This window comes from Phocoena sinus, chromosome 7, assembly GCF_008692025.1.
Source record: "Phocoena sinus isolate mPhoSin1 chromosome 7, mPhoSin1.pri, whole genome shotgun sequence".
In the NCBI taxonomy this organism is placed as follows: domain Eukaryota; kingdom Metazoa; phylum Chordata; class Mammalia; order Artiodactyla; family Phocoenidae; genus Phocoena; species Phocoena sinus.
Genome location: NC_045769.1, coordinates 4,596,442 through 4,613,041, shown reverse-complemented (window position 1 = coordinate 4,613,041; position 16,600 = coordinate 4,596,442). Strand labels below are relative to the sequence as shown.

The 16,600-nt window shown below is 48.9% G+C and overlaps 1 protein-coding gene across 6 annotated transcripts in view; it reads left to right on the top strand.

Moving 5' to 3' along the window:
• The window catches only part of AGAP1 (ArfGAP with GTPase domain, ankyrin repeat and PH domain 1), a 560,398-nt gene that overhangs the window by 472,127 nt on the left and 71,671 nt on the right, over window positions 1-16,600 (top strand). For all 6 annotated transcript variants that reach the window (XM_032637223.1, XM_032637221.1, XM_032637225.1 and 3 more), the window contains one exon: window positions 14,384-14,538. In XM_032637223.1, coding sequence (XP_032493114.1) covers window positions 14,384-14,538 — 155 coding nt within the window. The remainder of the gene's footprint in view (window positions 1-14,383; window positions 14,539-16,600) is intronic.

Sequence of the window (16,600 nt, the reverse complement as noted above, 5' to 3'; positions counted from 1 at the left end):
AATACAATAGTGTGCTGTGACATTTAAGTAACAGTCTTAATTTGTTTTGTGGAAACATTCTCCATAATGCTCTCTGCAGCTCTAGTACAGAGGCAGCCAGGCCCGGGTCATTTGCATGGCCGGCTATTGCTTGTAAATTCAGTATATTGTTGTGTTTCTAAAGGTCGTCTGGTGCCAAAGTTCACAAATTGACTTGCGTTGCTTTTTTCACCGAAGACAGCCGTCATTGCTTTTGTATAATAGCAGATTGAATTTCCCCCCACCCCAGCCTTCATTTGAAACAACGCAATTATAAATTGCCCTTTTTTTTTATGATTACAAATGTCAAGGGTCAGAATTATTTTGATGCCAAGCAAAGGAAAACCACCCCCATCAGCCCAAGCCCTTGTGAGGGAGGCTGGCGTACAATACGTGTGATGCAAAATGGGTCACAATCCAGTGATCTCGGGATGATAGGGGGACATTTTTTTTCACTTAAATGCAAGCCAAATGGGTCAAGTAATCGCAAGCTCGTGCCCTAACACTAATTGACTTATTTGGGGGTGATTATAACTGTAATATTTTTCTTAATGTCACTGTTCTCTGGTCTGTTGGTTTTAGCAGTTGGCAAGCAGTGGCATTAAATCTCTTGTAAATTTTAAATTGCTCACTATTTCTGTAAACAAGTCCCCCTCTTCACATCCCAATCATTAACCTTTGCTGATTTATATCACCATCCTTTTTTCCTTCCTTTCACAATTACTCCTGTCTCGCCACTGAAAGCCCTGCTCTCAGCCAGAAGAAAAAAAAAATGAATCCGGAAAACAAAACTACATTTTCACGATGGCTTGTTAAAGACCTGTTTTTAATCATAATTTGTTTTTTCATTCCTCAAGGGGAAACGGTCGTCTGTTAAGGTACCAATGGAACTTGACCCCCTGGTATCTTCTTTCAAAGCATTCGTTCAAGAGAGACAAAATTAGAGAGAAAAAGAAGAGAATTTTAGAAACAGTCACACGCAGTATTGTGTCTTGTTGTCTTTTAAAGGGTATTAAGTGTATTCTCGTTCACTATTTTTTAATGTTAGTGTTTCAACTTGGAGTGCATAATCATTTCTCTTCCCTGTGTCCTTATCAGATATGCTTTTCTTTTGTACGTGTGTGCATTTATCACAACAAATGTGTTTATTGACTTTCGGCCTTTAAAAAATATTTGTGAGGTCTGGTTTTACCTGTGGTTATATACAAAGCTGGGGCGGGGGCAGGAGGAGGCAGGCAGACAGCCCCCGCGAGACTTGCTGATGGGGATCTTCCTGGAGACGCCGGCGGGGAGGTGTCTCACGACAGGTGTGACAGTTTGCAGAAGTGGGAACTTCTCAGCCTTGACCAACCAGGTAACATGCAACACTGCCCTGCCCAGCCCTCCTGGGTGGGGAGGGACCATGATGCTCTCTGCTCTCTGAAATCTGTAAATACGGTTAACACTACCCACTCAGGGTCCCTCGTCAATGGCCAATAGCTACCTACGCAAGGCAGTCCTGAAGATATTGGAGTAAATAATGACTAGTCTCCTTCACATTTTCTTTCATTTCTCTTTGGCATTCGATTACATTTATGAATCTTCAGTTAAGCTACATGACCATTCTTCATTTACTTTAGGTTTCTTTCAAGATTAATGTCTGTCTGCATCCAGTCTCATTTCATACAGCTTTCAGTATAATAGTACTGAATTCATATAATTATATAACATAAATTATCAGAATGCCTTTCTGATTTCCGGTCTTTTGCTATATGATGTCATCACATCTTCTCTGTCTATAAAATCATCCTTTCGGAAAATTCATATCCCGAACATTCTAACTTTTGTCGTAACCTGAGACCTTGAGGGTTCCACTAAATACACTCATCCCCAAATGGACTAGTTTTTAAACTGGTCCGCTTGAGTAATCTGTTCAGAGGTACCCACAAAATATTGTTGACACCAGAGTTTCTTATAGAGGAAGTTAGGACTTGAGGGGGGAGAGGGCAGGGTGCCCGCTGTGCGCCAGGCCGTGTCCTAGAAGCATGTCCACGCCCCTCAGTCCAGATCTAGAGAGAACAGCCCAGACGTTACGGGACTCACCCGAGGATTCAGGCTGGTGAAAGACAGGTAGGACCAAGAAATGAACCTGATGGTCTTTCTCGAAAGCCCTTTTATTCTTACGTTCATCGTTCTGGCCTCTGTGCTACATTATCTCATTGAATCTTCACTGGCAGGTAGGTACTTCGTTACAGATGAGAAGTTGGAGTTTCGACAAGTCAAGTGATATTCTGCAGGACGAGTAGCTGGCATCTTCTGGAGACAGGACATATGCCCAGATCTCTCAGCTCCAGGACCCACTCCCGGGTGCTCATGGAAATGGTCAAAGATGGACGTCAGGAGTGATTAAAAACGAATTAAACCGAACTAATTAGGGAAGCACATAGACAGGATTAGAAAACAAACAAAAATATGTTTCTCTTCCCCTTTTTTTTTGTCCATTAGGGCTAATTATCTCCGAAACCAAGCTGGAAACCTCACTGGTGTGTATTGTATTGCCCTAATTTTAAAATCTTTGTTACTTTGTGACAATTCAGCTCTTTCCCAGGGTTGGTGAAATTTCAGTTCCTTCCACAAGAATGCAACTTTAACTTTTCCATCTCGGAAGCCTACGGACTGCGATGGAAAGTTTATCTATGCTGTGATTCTCCAATTCGTAGCTGCCTCCTAAGCCACGAGGAAAATGTATATCAAATCGGGTGGATGAGGCTGGACTTGGGAATGTTCGACTCCACTGGAAACATTTTTCTCAGACCCGAGCAGAAGGTGGACGTTGTGTAGAAGGACGCGTGGCAGGGCGGCCGGCTGGCGGTCTGTGAGCAGCGTCGCCCAGGAGGGATCACACAGACTCTGTGCGGGTGTCCTCAGGCCTCTCCTTCCCTGCGCTTCTGGGGACAGGGCGGACCATCACCCACTGTGAGGTGGGCCAACAGCGGACTCTTCCGGGGTGTTTCAGCTCTCCTTGCTCCTGCAGAAGAAGGCACGTGATGAAGCGTAAATGAGTAAAGAAGAGATGTACTGGGGAATGAGGGGCGTTTCCTGGGGTGTCAGGCCCACCCACGTTGTATGCATCCAACAGGCCGCGCCTCCCAAGTACCAGCCGGGTTCATTATAGCCCAGAGTCCCGACTCAGCCCAGTCCATGTCCCTGGATCTGGAACTTGCCCCAGAGACAGGCCTGTGAAGCCTCTTTGGGGTCCCCTGCCACAGCGTGGTGGCCCAGATGGATGAACTCAGAGGTGCCAGACACTGTTGCCAAACAGGCCGCACCGTGGAGAAACACGAGTCTCCTTTTGGAGAACACACGTGGTGGGCATCGTTCGTCCCTCGGGCCCATGTCAGGGCTGGCACCCCCCTCCTCAGAAGGGAAGTGGAAGGCCAAGACCATCCCTTCTGTATGAGCAAATGAGAGCAGGCCTCTCCCATGGCCGGCCTAGCTCCGTGATGCTCTCTCCACCCCCTGGTGTCCACAGTCACAGATCTGAGACGTCCACCTCATTCCAGTCCGGTTAAGTTACAGATGATGATCACACTATCCCTCCTGAGCCAGTGACGAGCCTGCCCAGGTCTTGGGTTCCTGCCACAGCGTGGGTACCCAATGCTGGGCCCCAGGCAGATGGAGGGGACGGGCTGACAGTCAGCCCAGGGGGGTCAGGCAGAGATCCTGATGCAGAGTGAGGGAGGAGTTCCAGCGAGGCCCGGGGTGTCCTGCGGGTTTAGTGGAGTGCGAGACTACGTTGGATTCAGGGGTCTCGGAGTCAAGAGGGACTGCAGGGCTGAGTACTCGGACTTCCTGACATCCTGTCGTGTGGCTCCCCAGTAACCCCTAAGAGGGTCATGTCCTTGATCTTTAACAAAAGGAGAAAACAAGGCACAGAGGGGGCAGTCAGGAGCCCCGGGAAGGCACACTGGCACGTGGAGACCGTGGCATGTGGGCTAGGTGTTCGGGTCGGAGCTGCAGCTGAAGCCCGGATGAGGGCTCGGCAATGGACGTGGAGCACACATCCCCGTCGGGACCATGGCGCCCAGCAGACGGCTGTCACCGCAGTGGAGGAAAAAGGCCTGAGCTGGTGTGACGAGTCGTGCTGTCCTTCTGAAGGACTCTGCGGTGTCCGAATGCAGTGCCCACCCCAGACCCCAGCAGCTTTCCCCGAGCCCTGTGTGCCTGCAGGCCTGTGCGGGGCCACCGTCTGAGGCCGCCCTCCGCACTCGGGCTGGGCTCTTCTTCACCCATTCACATACTTGCGGTCAAACCCTGGTTCCTGATCAGAAGCCGTGCAACCTTGGGTTCGTGAGCGGCGGTGTGCACAATGGTTTCAAGCCCAGACTCGAGCAGATGGTACTGGTCTGGTTCTCACGTCCCCACTTCTTAGCTGTAACCTTGGGGTCATTCCTGTGCCCGCTGTCTACCTCAGTCTCCCCATCTGTAAACTGCGGACAGTCAGTGAGGTCATCTATCCAGAGGCAGGTAACGCGGTGCCCACGGTCGCTACCACCACTGCGCCTAGTGTCAGGAGTGCCGGAGAGTCTCTGTGGCAAAGAAGATTCAGATGCTCGAGCGTCATTTACGTAGTGAGGAGCAGAGATTCGGCACGAAACGTTGCCCCTGAAAATGTAAGATGGCATTTAAAAATCACACTTCTTTTTTCCCAGACTTTTTTCACTACCCTTCCCCAGTTGCATTTACTCTCATCCTCCAAAGAACCGTCAGATGTAGAAATTGGGTTTTTGAGTCTAGTATGCCTGTATCCGATCCCAGCTCTGCCACTTGCGAGCTGTGTGAATTACTGGGGTTGCTGGGTGTCCCTTCCCCTGCTTAGTTTTCTTTCTCCAAAACAGAGACCGTAACACCTACCTCGAATGACAATTGAAGAAGAAATTGAGAGAGGCGGACGAAGCCCTTACCAGGGAGCTGGGCACCCGGCGAGGGCGACCGTGGCGGTTGCTGTGAAACTGTCACAAATGCTTACGTCATGGAAAACCATCTCCAGGAACACAGTGCGTGGAGCACACAGGTTTTAGGCCTGTGGAATGTGTCCGTGCAGGCAGGGCAAGATGGGCCAAAGCCAGCACTCGTCAAGCATGAATGGCACAGGTTAAGATCTCATGCAGATAAATTCAGATTTAGGAAAGAAACCCTTTGAGCACTAGCTCCAGGACTGACTTTCTGGGGAGAGATGCAAGACTGCAGGTATTTCCAGCCCTCAACTTTTAAAAGAACGATGAGATTGACAGTCATCCACGTGCTGAGCCGCAACCGGGAGACAAGCTGGGGGTGGAGGCAGCGTGGAAGGTTCTGGAGCCTGCCAGTCCAAGTCTCCCCACCCCCACCCCAGGCTCTGAGCAGAGGAAGGGGCCTGGGCCCCATGTCCCTGTGATTAGGAGAGCAGGGGACCTCTGAAAAGTACTGAATGTAAGTTAGAATGAGTAACAAATGGTAAGCATGTAGAGCAACCAGGTAAATGACAACAGGGGCCTCCAGGTTTTCTCTTTCTAAACCGAAAGCTTGGGCCTCGAGCTTTCCCGGCGTGCCTGGGCCTGAGCGGGTGCCAGAAGACATGTTAACACATCCGTCTTCTGCCTCCCGAGAGCTTTTCAGTTTGGGATCCAATCGTTTATTTTTTTCAGGAGTTTTATTTTAGACACTCTCCTTAATTTCAGGGAACACGTGGCCCCCTATGGTTCTGGAAGCAGCAGCTTTCGTGCTGCCTGGTTCCCCGGCTGCCCTCCCGCCTCTGTCTAATGTGTTTGGAAAATCGGAACTTCCTTTGTGTTTCCTGAGGATCTTCCTGTGATAACATGTAGCAGTAAACAGTCCTAACTCGGTGACCTCCTCTGGGGTCTTGCTTCTTCAGAAAATTAATTCTACTCTTGTCCTAAATTAAACCACAGTACAACACCTCCGTTGGACTCTGGGCTAAACAAAGATATTTACCAAGTTGAGAGCTTGCAAAAATATTTACCCAAGAACCATGACCTGTGTGTGTTTATAAAGACCAAAAAATAATGATTTCTTTTTCTTTTTGTTAAAAATGAACAGCTCAAGTGGAAGAGGGCATTTTTTTTAACTTATTACTTTTTTGCCATAGGTCTTGGCTCTGCACGGTCCTGGAGCAAATCCTTCACATTTATCTTTTCTTACAAAAACGGGAGGAAAACTCGAAAATGGATAAAATCTGACTTTCAGTATTGTGGTGGGTTTGGGGCTGAAATCTTAAACGTGTGTCGTTTTCATCATAACTGGGCAAAATATCTAAACCACATGCTTATTTAATATATGCTTTGAAAGCAGAAATATTGAAGTATTTTACAAATTGTAAGACTCTTCAGAATTAGCATAAAAGCCTGGGGCTGTGTTTGACCAAGCCTGGCGTAATCCCGAAGGGTGTAGATAGTGGGGGACCCGGGGAGGGGGCAGAATAGCAAACACATTCCATCTCGGTTTCCAACTTAGATGAATTGATAGTGGCTACCTGGAGAACTGGGCTAGGAAGGATTCTGAGGCTCCCTCAGGCCCTTTGGGGTCAGTGATGAAGGTCTTCCCTGGCAAAAGAAAGGGAGGGACAGCATGCCTTTGTCATCCCAGTCAGTCCCTGCTGGCGCCTCCTTGGACCACAGAGCTGAGACCAGCAGGGTGAAGTGGGCAGCTCAGCCCCAGTTAGTAGATGGCAGAGTGGGAAAGGCCCCCAAAGCGGGAGTGAGGACCCCAAAAATGGGAGCCCAAGACCCCAAGGACAGGAAAAAAAGAGAATGTGGAGATTCAGGCAGAAACGGAGAGAAACCCATTGCAAATACTCGTTAACGAGGAAAAGCCCCTTGACCAGTGGTTTGAGTTGCTGTATCATCAGGGTGCTGTGCTGTACCCTGAAACAAAAGTCCCAATTCTGCGACAACAGAAGTCACGGGTGGAGACGACAGCGATTTCCCTGCGAGCCTTGGCTATTGGATGGTCAGATCATTTTTAAATGGTGACCGTCTAGAAGCCTCTGGGCTTGGTGGACCCTTTGGCCACCTCTGCCAGTGGGCACATGGCCCCTCCGTGCTGGACACTGTCATCTCTGCACCATTTAAATAACAGGTTTTCATCATGTTTGTCATTAAATGTGTCGGGGAGGACACTTAGCCTCGTGGACAGAAATAGGCATCCGGCTCTGGGTTCCAGGTTTGCAGGGGAGCCCGGGAACGCGGACCCAGATTCCTCATCCCGCCAACGAAGAAAGTGGGATGAGTGACCTCTGCAGACACTTTGGGTTCTTGTAAATTCAGAAGAGAAACAAATCTCAGCATCCCCGTACACAGTACACCTGCATCTCACAGGCATTTTTGAGCCATTGTGCATCAAATGGGCATAAGGGTCCGGATCCTCGGCCTTTGCAGAAGTACAGGGCAGTGGTTCTGGTCCCAAATCTCCTGCCCCTCAAGACAGAGGTACGCATCTGTCCGTCTTCCTACCCTTCCACCCGCTCCCCCAAAAGGCATCCTTGTCAGATGTCCCCTGTTGAAAACAACCCCCAAATGTAAATCAGTTGCAGCTGTGTTTAGCCCTTTAACCCTTTGCCTGCTAGGATTCCGCAAAAATAATTGATGACTGATTGGCCCATTCACCTTTAAAAAAAAAAAGTTTGACAGCCCGGACTTGTGTAATGAGGAGGGATTCCTTGTGAAATCAGTCTGGTGGCTGAGTTGCTTGCCCCGAAGGAGGCGAAATTAGCCCCACGGGGCCTCGTCTGCATAGAAACTGGACGCAATTAGTGTAATATCCGGTGTTATCGATGTCGTTTGGAATAATTGGGCAGGTTGATTTCGACAGGTTCATGGTGCTAAAATACTATTATAGTGGACCTTTCCACAGCTAACCGTTAAACACGGAAAACTGTTTAAATCCCTGCGAGCCCAATCACAGAACTTTATTAAACCACTAAGCCCTGGAATGTCACACTGGGAAACAAGACGGTTCTTTTCTTTTCGGGCTCTGGGTGTGGCGGGCTTTGATTTTTTATGATGGGGGGAATCTGGGGCGTTGAATTTTGATGATCACCTGTGTATCTAAAACTAAGAAACCTCCTGTAACGTAGTCGTCATCAGGAATTTCTACGGCCTGAATTCTGTTTTTACAGAGTGAATTAAATACAAGCTGCTGTAGTTGTCACAAAGAGTCGGTTTGTGTCAGTGAACCGAAACCACTTGAAACGTAGCCACTGTTCGTCCTCACCTTCTGAGCTCTCATTCTTCACATTTTAAGTGAGGGTAACATTGGAGAGTAATGCTCCGTCTGTCTTTATGACTGATTGGCCCCCCACTGCCAATTATTATTTTTATCATGTTTTTATCTGGTTGCTGATACTGAAATAGCATCACAGTGTCACTTCAGAATGTGATGGGATCCTTCTGGTCCACTGGTGGCTTGAATAGGGCTGTGGCATCTGATAGAAATTCTTGTTTGAACGTGAGGAGGAGCTTGTGTTGTGACTGTTCTGTCCACACAGAAGAAGAGGTAATATTTAGGTCCCCAGGTGTACTCTTTACTTAATGAGTGTTCATGGTCGGTGCCATGATACAGAAATATAAGCCAGGATTAAATCTAGAGATTTGCCAGGTGTTGATTCAAGAAGATGACCAGGCAGCAGCTTGGAGGCTCCCATCAGGGCTAGATCTTTTCTCCACTGGATTAGTTAGAACTGGATTTGGAAGTGACAGAAATATAAAGGGATTTAGGTAACAAAGAAGAGGGAGAATGGACTCATTTATCCAACCCAACTGTAGGACAGGCAGCTGGGCTGGCTGCAGGGACCCAGGAACCTGGCAGGTATCGGGTCCATCCCATCCCTGCTTCTCTCTGCTGGTCAGCAGTGTTCTTACCTGTCCACAGATAGTGGCCTAGATAGCAGAGGCTTTCCTTCCCGTGGATAACTTGTGAGCTGTGTCTTGTTCGGTCCAAGGTAAGAGGAAGGAGGCTCTGCGACCCCAGCTCAGATAAGAAAACCTGGAGTAGGACATTTGGGTGATGTGCCCCCCACTAGGACAGATCAGTGGCCAAGAGCCTCCCATGCTCTGATTGTCCTGGTGTAGCTGGGACCGTTCTTCCTTCCCGTGCAGACTAATCACTGGCCACAGAGCCAGATACGCAGGAAGATGGAAGCTGGCATGTCCCCAGCTTAGACTGCCACATCCATGGCATCATGTCCCCTAGCATTCTCCAGACGTGACCAGTTAAAAAGAAATATGACACTAGCGACAAGCTGGTTAGGGGTTTCTGGGGAAATAACCTTTAAAAGACCCTGGCAGCTTGCTCTTCTGACATCAGGAGTGAGGGAAAATAACAGAAAAGGTCACTGGGGAGTGGGGAGACCCATCCGTCTCCTGCTGGACACCCTAGGAGAACTTTTTTTTCTTTTTACTGTTTTATTTTTGAGAAGCAAAGCACTGCTGGCCACCTTGAGAGAGGAAAATAATCAAACTGAATGAGGTGATGCCTGTGACGTCCTGAGCATTTTTTCTGACACGAACTTGGAGCCCAGTAGTATTCTTTTTTATATTTATTATTCCAGGCGGTAGATTCATTACAAAGAAACACGGAGTCCTTCATGGAAGTCATATGTAACATGATTAAAAATGCAACTTCCCTATAATCCTTGGGGTTTTTTTTTTTGATCTTAGTAGGCAGAGGAAAGTCATAAGGCAGGTATAATTTCGTTCTGAAACTCTAACTGTATCTGTAAGTGTTAACACATTACCCGCCCTCAAAAAGAAAAAAAAAAAAAAAGCCACATACAGACAGTACCCTGGGAAACACACGAAAACTTAAGCATCAGCTGGATTCCATTGATGCTGGTGGTATAGAGTGATTACAACTAAACTCCATGCCCAGATTTTAATCCCTTACTCAGGAAATGGGGAATCCTAGCTAACCGGCTTCTTATAAAGACATCTTCACCGGGGCCTGAAATCCAAAAGAAGGCTTGGAGTAGCACCCCTGTGGGGCTGCCTCTGTACTGAAACGGTGTTAGGGGGCGGTTCCATCCCCTCCTCCCTGCCTTCTCCATGGCGAGCTGGGCCCCTGTCCTCCAGGTAGCCCTGATGTTCGCATCCACAGTTCAGCAAGGAGCCCCTCAGTGTGGCGCACCTGGGAGAGGCCAGCCCAGGAACAGAGGCACCATCAGAGGCCTTTCTGTTTGGGAGCTGTTGCCGGACCCTGTGTGGACAAGACTGGAGAGGAGCGTCCCCTGCCTCTCCAGGGCTAGGCCAAGCCCTTTGGTTAAAACAATAAATATTTTGCAAAAGAACGCTTGGTCAGTGTTTCACTGCGTAGTGAGCTACTATAGCGTGAAGAGCCTTGACCACAAGTCCTGACACGTACCTGAGTACATGTGCACGCTTCAAAGCCCCTAGAAGCAGACAACTCGTACACAGACGGTCACGGCCATCACCGCTTACTGATGCAGCTGACTTGGTCACCGAAGTATTGGGACTGTAGGTTCTGATTCCCCTCTTCATTCTTCGTATAATTGTGTGCCTTTCCAGACTGACAGTCACCCCACAGGCCTACCCCCTCCAAAAGGAAACTGTCTCAGATGAAGCAGGTGTGGAGTGCTTGCACCATTGGTTCTCAATTAGGATGTGAAGCATGGCTGTGCTCTCCAGGGTCATCCAGTTGTGTTCACGGGGCTCACCTTTCCAGTCCCAACCTTTTCTCATGAGCTGCTCTCCACCAGGCTGGGGGCACGGGATGTCCTGCATCTTTTTTATCTTTTGAGCCTTCCTGGTGTTTCATTATGGTTAGTGGATCAGCCAGGGTTTCATCTTCCAGAGACAAACATGAAACCCCTCTGACCACTCCCGAGCTTGGGTTAATCCGTCACGTCGAACGCAGTGTGGAGTCTTCTCTTTACCACCTGTTACCAGAGACTGCAGGTTCCAAGTCATCCTCTGTGTTGCTACTTTTAGGGAATTACTTGGCTTATTCACATTTCTTTGCATCTCTCTTTCCCTACCTCACAGATGGAGAGAAATGAATTTATAAACATATATTTTAAACGTGATTTCTGTTAGATCCTCATGTACAGAAATGCAATTAACGTTTCATTATGCTGGTCTTAAAGCTTGCCCATTTACTAACTGCTACTATTATTTCTTGACATTTGTAGATTCCTTGGGGTTTCCTACGTAAGCGATCTCGTAATCTGTGAATGCCAGTTTGGTGTCTTTTATCCTTCCAGTCTCCAGATCTGTCACTTCCCTGTTTTGTTTCACTGCATCGGCCAGCAGGGCTGAACAAGGGCTGGTACCGTGAACATTTTGGCCTTGAGAGCCCTTGACCTGGTGTGAAATGATTGCTTCTAACATTTCGTCCTTAAGAATAATGGTTGGGGGCTTCCCTGGTGGCGCAGTGGTTGAGAATCCGCCTGCCAATGCAGGGGACACGGGTTCGAGCCCTGGTCTGGGAAGATCCCACATGCCGCGGAGCGGCTGGGCCCGTGAGCCACGGCCGCTGAGCCTGCGCGTCCGGAGCCTGTGCTCCGCAACGGGAGAGGCCGCGGCAGTGAGAGGCCCGCGCACCGCGATGAAGAGTGGCCCCCACTTGCCACAACTGGGGAAAGCCCTCGCACAGAAATGAAGACCCAACACAGCCAAAAATAAATAAATAAATAAATAAATTTAAAAAAAAAAAAAAAAAAAAGAATAATGGTTGGGCTTCCCTGGTGGCGCAGTGGTTGAGGGTCCGCCTGCCAATGCAGGGGACACGGGTTCGTGCCCCGGTCCGGGAAGATCCCACATGCCGCGGAGCGGCTGGGCCCGTGAGCCATGGCCGCTGAGCCTGCGCGTCCGGAGCCTGTGCTCCGCAACGGGAGAGGCCACGGCAGTGAGAGGCCCGCGGACCGCAAAAAAAAAAAAAAAAAAAAAAAGAATAACGGTTCTGTGGGTTCGGATACGTACTCTTTTCCACGGAAAGAGGATTCCCTTCTATTCCTAGTTTGATAAAAGATTTTAATCATATTTTTAATTACATTTTCCTTCTTCTTTGTCAGGGAGTTATACATTCTACTTCTTTTCTCATAGAGGTTAACCCTGGTATTTTCTCACGTGTACCTAGTTTACCAACGTCTAAAGTTAGTTCTTAACTCCCCTGTGGAACAGTGCAAAATCCCAGGGCATTTTAACTCCAGGGGGTCCATGTCCACTTTCATTTCTCTAGTATTTTGCACCTTCCCCAAATTAGACGTGATAAGAAAAGTAGTATTTGATATAATTTTTATTTAGGTGTATTTCCATATTTATCCATTTGCTCCCTAACCCATCTGGTTCAAACCTTTGTAGAATCTTCTGAAGCGTGTCTTTTACCAGTTCCTCTAGGGAAGGGCTCTTGATTCTTTCAGTTTTTTATATGAAAATATCCTTATTCCACTCTGGTTCTTGAAAGAGAGATTTCCTGTCTCCGTGTGTCAGTTGCATCCCAGCTGCCCTTCCCCTCTCCCCCTTCGGGGACCGAGACCATCTCGTTCAGCGCCTTCCCTGAGCTGTCCCGGGTCCGCTCCAGGTGACGCCCTGCTTGGTCCCTTTCGCGGGGTGGGCCTGCGCTCCACGCCTGCTTTTCCACAGCCCCACGATGCACCCCTGTCCCAGGAGCTTTTAACAGCTACACGGAGAGTCACAGAGCTTTGAGAAGCTGACGGGGGCCGTGGACCCTCTTGTTGGAGAAACGTTACCCCCCCGTGAGGCTGGGCGCGCTGATAGGAGAGTCCCTGACCTTCCTTCACGTGCTGTTGAGAGCAGGTTCCACAGATTGGGGCCCAGCCCGCCAGCAGGTTGAATTCTAAAAGAGCAGCGATGCTGATGTCACCGAGAACGCGATACTGTTGTTATCAGGGTACATAAAGATTTCATGAAAAGGTGGCATGGCCCTGTGTCTGTGGCAGTCGGTGTTGGAGCAGCTCCCCAGACCTGGGTGTGCTTGACAAAGACACAAGCATCCTGTCCCCACCTGCCCAGATCAGTGGGGTCAGGTGGGAGGGGCTCTCAGCCACAGTAGTTGGAGCTGCTTCTCTTCTGAGACGAAAGGGGAGGAGGAGAGGGCGTCTGGAGATGATTGCGGTTGCTTCGGAGACTGAGGGAGCATCCTTGTCTCGGAGGCCGAGGGCTCCCAGTGAGGCAGGGCCTTGAGAAGGGGCGGGGCCGACCCGGCAGCACCGAGCCTTGCAGAGGTCAGGGGCCATGAGGAGTGCTGGGGACACAGGCTAGAGGACCCAAGAGTGTGGAAGGGGGAGGTTCGTGCAGATGCGAGCAAGCCGAGTGTGGGTGACAGAGGTAATCGACGAACGCAGAGGTCAGCTGGGTGGGCAGTAGGCTATTCACGTTATTAGGAACACTTGCTCGCCAGGGGATCGTGATGCAGCTGGCCCAGCAACAAGTGATGGGAAACTACCGATCACGTGAGACATGCTGGTGCCTGAAAGTCCAGCTCCACACGTCTTCATGGTTACCTGTGGCTGGTTACGCTGTCTGCACGTGGCCCCTGCTCTGCCTTTCATCCCGTGGCAGAGGCCGGAGGGTAGATCAGAACAGGGGACGCACACCAGCGCTCACGGAGGGTGTTGGGCGTGGGCCTGAGCTAGTGCACATCATTTAGCCAGTGGAAAACACAGAAAAGGAGGCAGCTTTCCCCTCCCATTTTAAGGGTGAGGAAATGAACCCAGCACGGGTTGAGAACTTGTCCAGACTCCAGCATGCCAAGTGGTGGAGCAGGATTTAAACGTAAGGACCCCCCCCCCCCTTCCTGGTACACAGTGGCCCCTTCAAATCGCCTGGAATTTCACGCGCTCCTCCAGACTAAAACCTTCCCCGCTGTAGCTGGTCTTCTGCCCTAAAAGGACAGACGTCCTCAGGCCTCCGTCTTTGCCGGGGTGTATCTGTGGATTGGCGCACAGGTGCTCATGAAGAAATTAAATTGTATCCTGAGATGAGCAGTGTTCACTTGGTTTTCATCCCCCTGTCAATTTCAGCAGCCGGCCACGAGTTGCAATGTTACGTCCCTGAGTTGCTTCATCTGTGCCCAGCACAGAGACACTGACATCACACGCTGATTTTCATTTTTCCTCATCCCCTGAGCATTGATTGAAACCTAGCTAAGCCACGCTGGCTTTAGGAACCAAATCTGGAGTGTTGGGAGGTCTGCAGATTCAGATCTCCGCTGCGGGGCGGCCGGTCCTGTGTGTGCCTCGGCCCCATGCAGGCGCGATTGAACCCAAAGGCACTTTCATGACCGAGGGCTGGCGGAGGGGCCATGATCTCATGAAAGCTAAACTCTTCATCCCCACCACTCTGTGTTTCAGAACAAGAAGAAAACTTTGAGTTTATCATTGTGTCCCTCACTGGCCAGACGTGGCACTTTGAAGCCACCACCTACGAGGAGCGAGACGCGTGGGTCCAGGCCATCGAGAGTCAGATCCTCGCCAGCTTACAGTCGTGCGAGAGCAGCAAGAATAAGGTAAAACCCGGAGCAGCCTGCCGCGCCCCCGCAAGGCCCCGCCACCAAAATCAAGAGCGGCTGATCCTGAAACGGAAATGGGTGGGGGAGGGGAGAGCATCGGGTGAGACGTGCAATTGGCAAGACTCTTAAATGTTTCTGAGCAGAATGCAAAATAATTGCAAAGATAAAAAAGAATTGTGTCGACATGTGTCCTCTATCCTAGATTAGTAGCCTAGCTTAACCACGTTCGGGTGGCAGAATATCCCAGTTTAAACCTTTGCTCTCTCGACTCATCCCAAATGTAAAGTATTGACCTTTTACTGGAGATCATAGAATCTTTTGGACCCTTGTGGCTTCTTTGTGCGCACTGAGTTTTGCTTTAGGCTGAATACCCTCAGGAAAAGAAGTGCAGACTTAAGAGGAGGCACTGTTCCGTTCTCATAAATGTCTCAGATTCAAATCCACGTCAAGTTAGAAAACTGACCCTTAGTACAGGCTTCGATGAAAAGCGCATGCACATATATGAGTATATGCAAAGAGCTTAGGGAAGATGAAATGTCCATTTTCTAAATTCTGTTGATAAAGCCTGGTATGGGGTTTAGTCAGTTAGAGTTCATTCTTTTGCATTTGTTTAGCCAGGAAAAGCAGACTTTAACCTGCATTTTCTGAACTACTGCCCAGTGATATTCCTTACGCAAAGGTCATTTTTCTCATTTCCCTTTTCCCATCAGAGGTTCTTTCACAAATCATTATTTTAATGCTTGGATATTTTTAACCCCTTCTCTGGGACGCTTTAAAGTCTCGGAGAGCATTTTGAGTTCTCAAACTGAACAACCAGACCATTGCCTCCCAACCTGCAATTTCGCTTGTAACCATTTAAAGACATTTCTGCCAATGATTTATGTTCAGCTTTGTCATTAAGAAGGGAGTCTGTCTTTCAAAAAGATGGAGTGTCTTGTTTTATTACCCTCTTTAACCAGGGTAAACCAGACCACAGTCATTATTATTATAATGTAATTTGCCTCTCTGTTTTAAAGATGTTTCATACGCACAGTGAGGAGAATCAGGGCCTCCATTTCTGAGCACCTTGGCTTTATTGAGTCACGGCTGCAGGTGTGGCTTCTGAAGCAAACTCGGGATGCTTCCGCATCTCCTGTCGATGGGGGCTGAGGACACCTGTCACCCACAAAGCTCAGGAACTCGGTTTCAGAACAGGCGTTGGGAGGGCACGTGTGGCTGAACAGACAAACGCATCTCCAAATTTTGCGTAAAATCGCAGTATCTCAAGTCAGACCCTGAATATATGCCGGGTCATCGGATTCAAGAAGGTGGGGGACGGCACTGGCCTTTTCTGTTTCACACCCTTGCCAGATGCCTCCCAGCTCTCTGTGAAAACAGACAGCGTCACCTCGGCCTGATGCAAGCACCAGCCTTAAAATACTGCCCCTTTTCTCTCGATAGATGTGTGCCATCAAAGGCCAGAGTTCCCCGTGAGAGAAGGGCTCACCGAGCACTTTGGGCGCTTGGTGAACAGGTGCGACGGTGCACAGCATGGAAATAATAGCCACAAGGAACAGCTGGAGGGGAAAATACAGCCTCAGCTGAGAATGGGCTGTAAGGTGTTCTAGCTGTCCGTGGATAATTCAGAATTGGGAGCAATAGTAGAGATTATAGAGGTAGACAGAGGCAGACAGACGCATCTCTGTACGTGCACACACACACTCCAGATGCCAGTAGAAATTGTTAGACACACGTTGAATACTTGGGCATCTAACCAAAGGGAATAGAACCCCAACGCATTATGCTAATCAGACAGCAGCAATTAATAAATTACAGTTTATGATTAAGCAGTGAGCAACTGCTTCCCAGCAAACAATTTGACATAAGATGGTTCCATTTGTGAATAATTTTTACACAAAAATCAAGCTTATTCTAAGTGCCCTCTGGGATTTATTTGGCGTTAGCCATTATGTTAAATGTATGCACCATAAGCCTTAAAACCACGTACGTCCTTTTACCTGGTCCTCCTGTCTTGAAGAATTCATCCTTAGTCAATAATCACGAATTTGTGCAAAGAGTT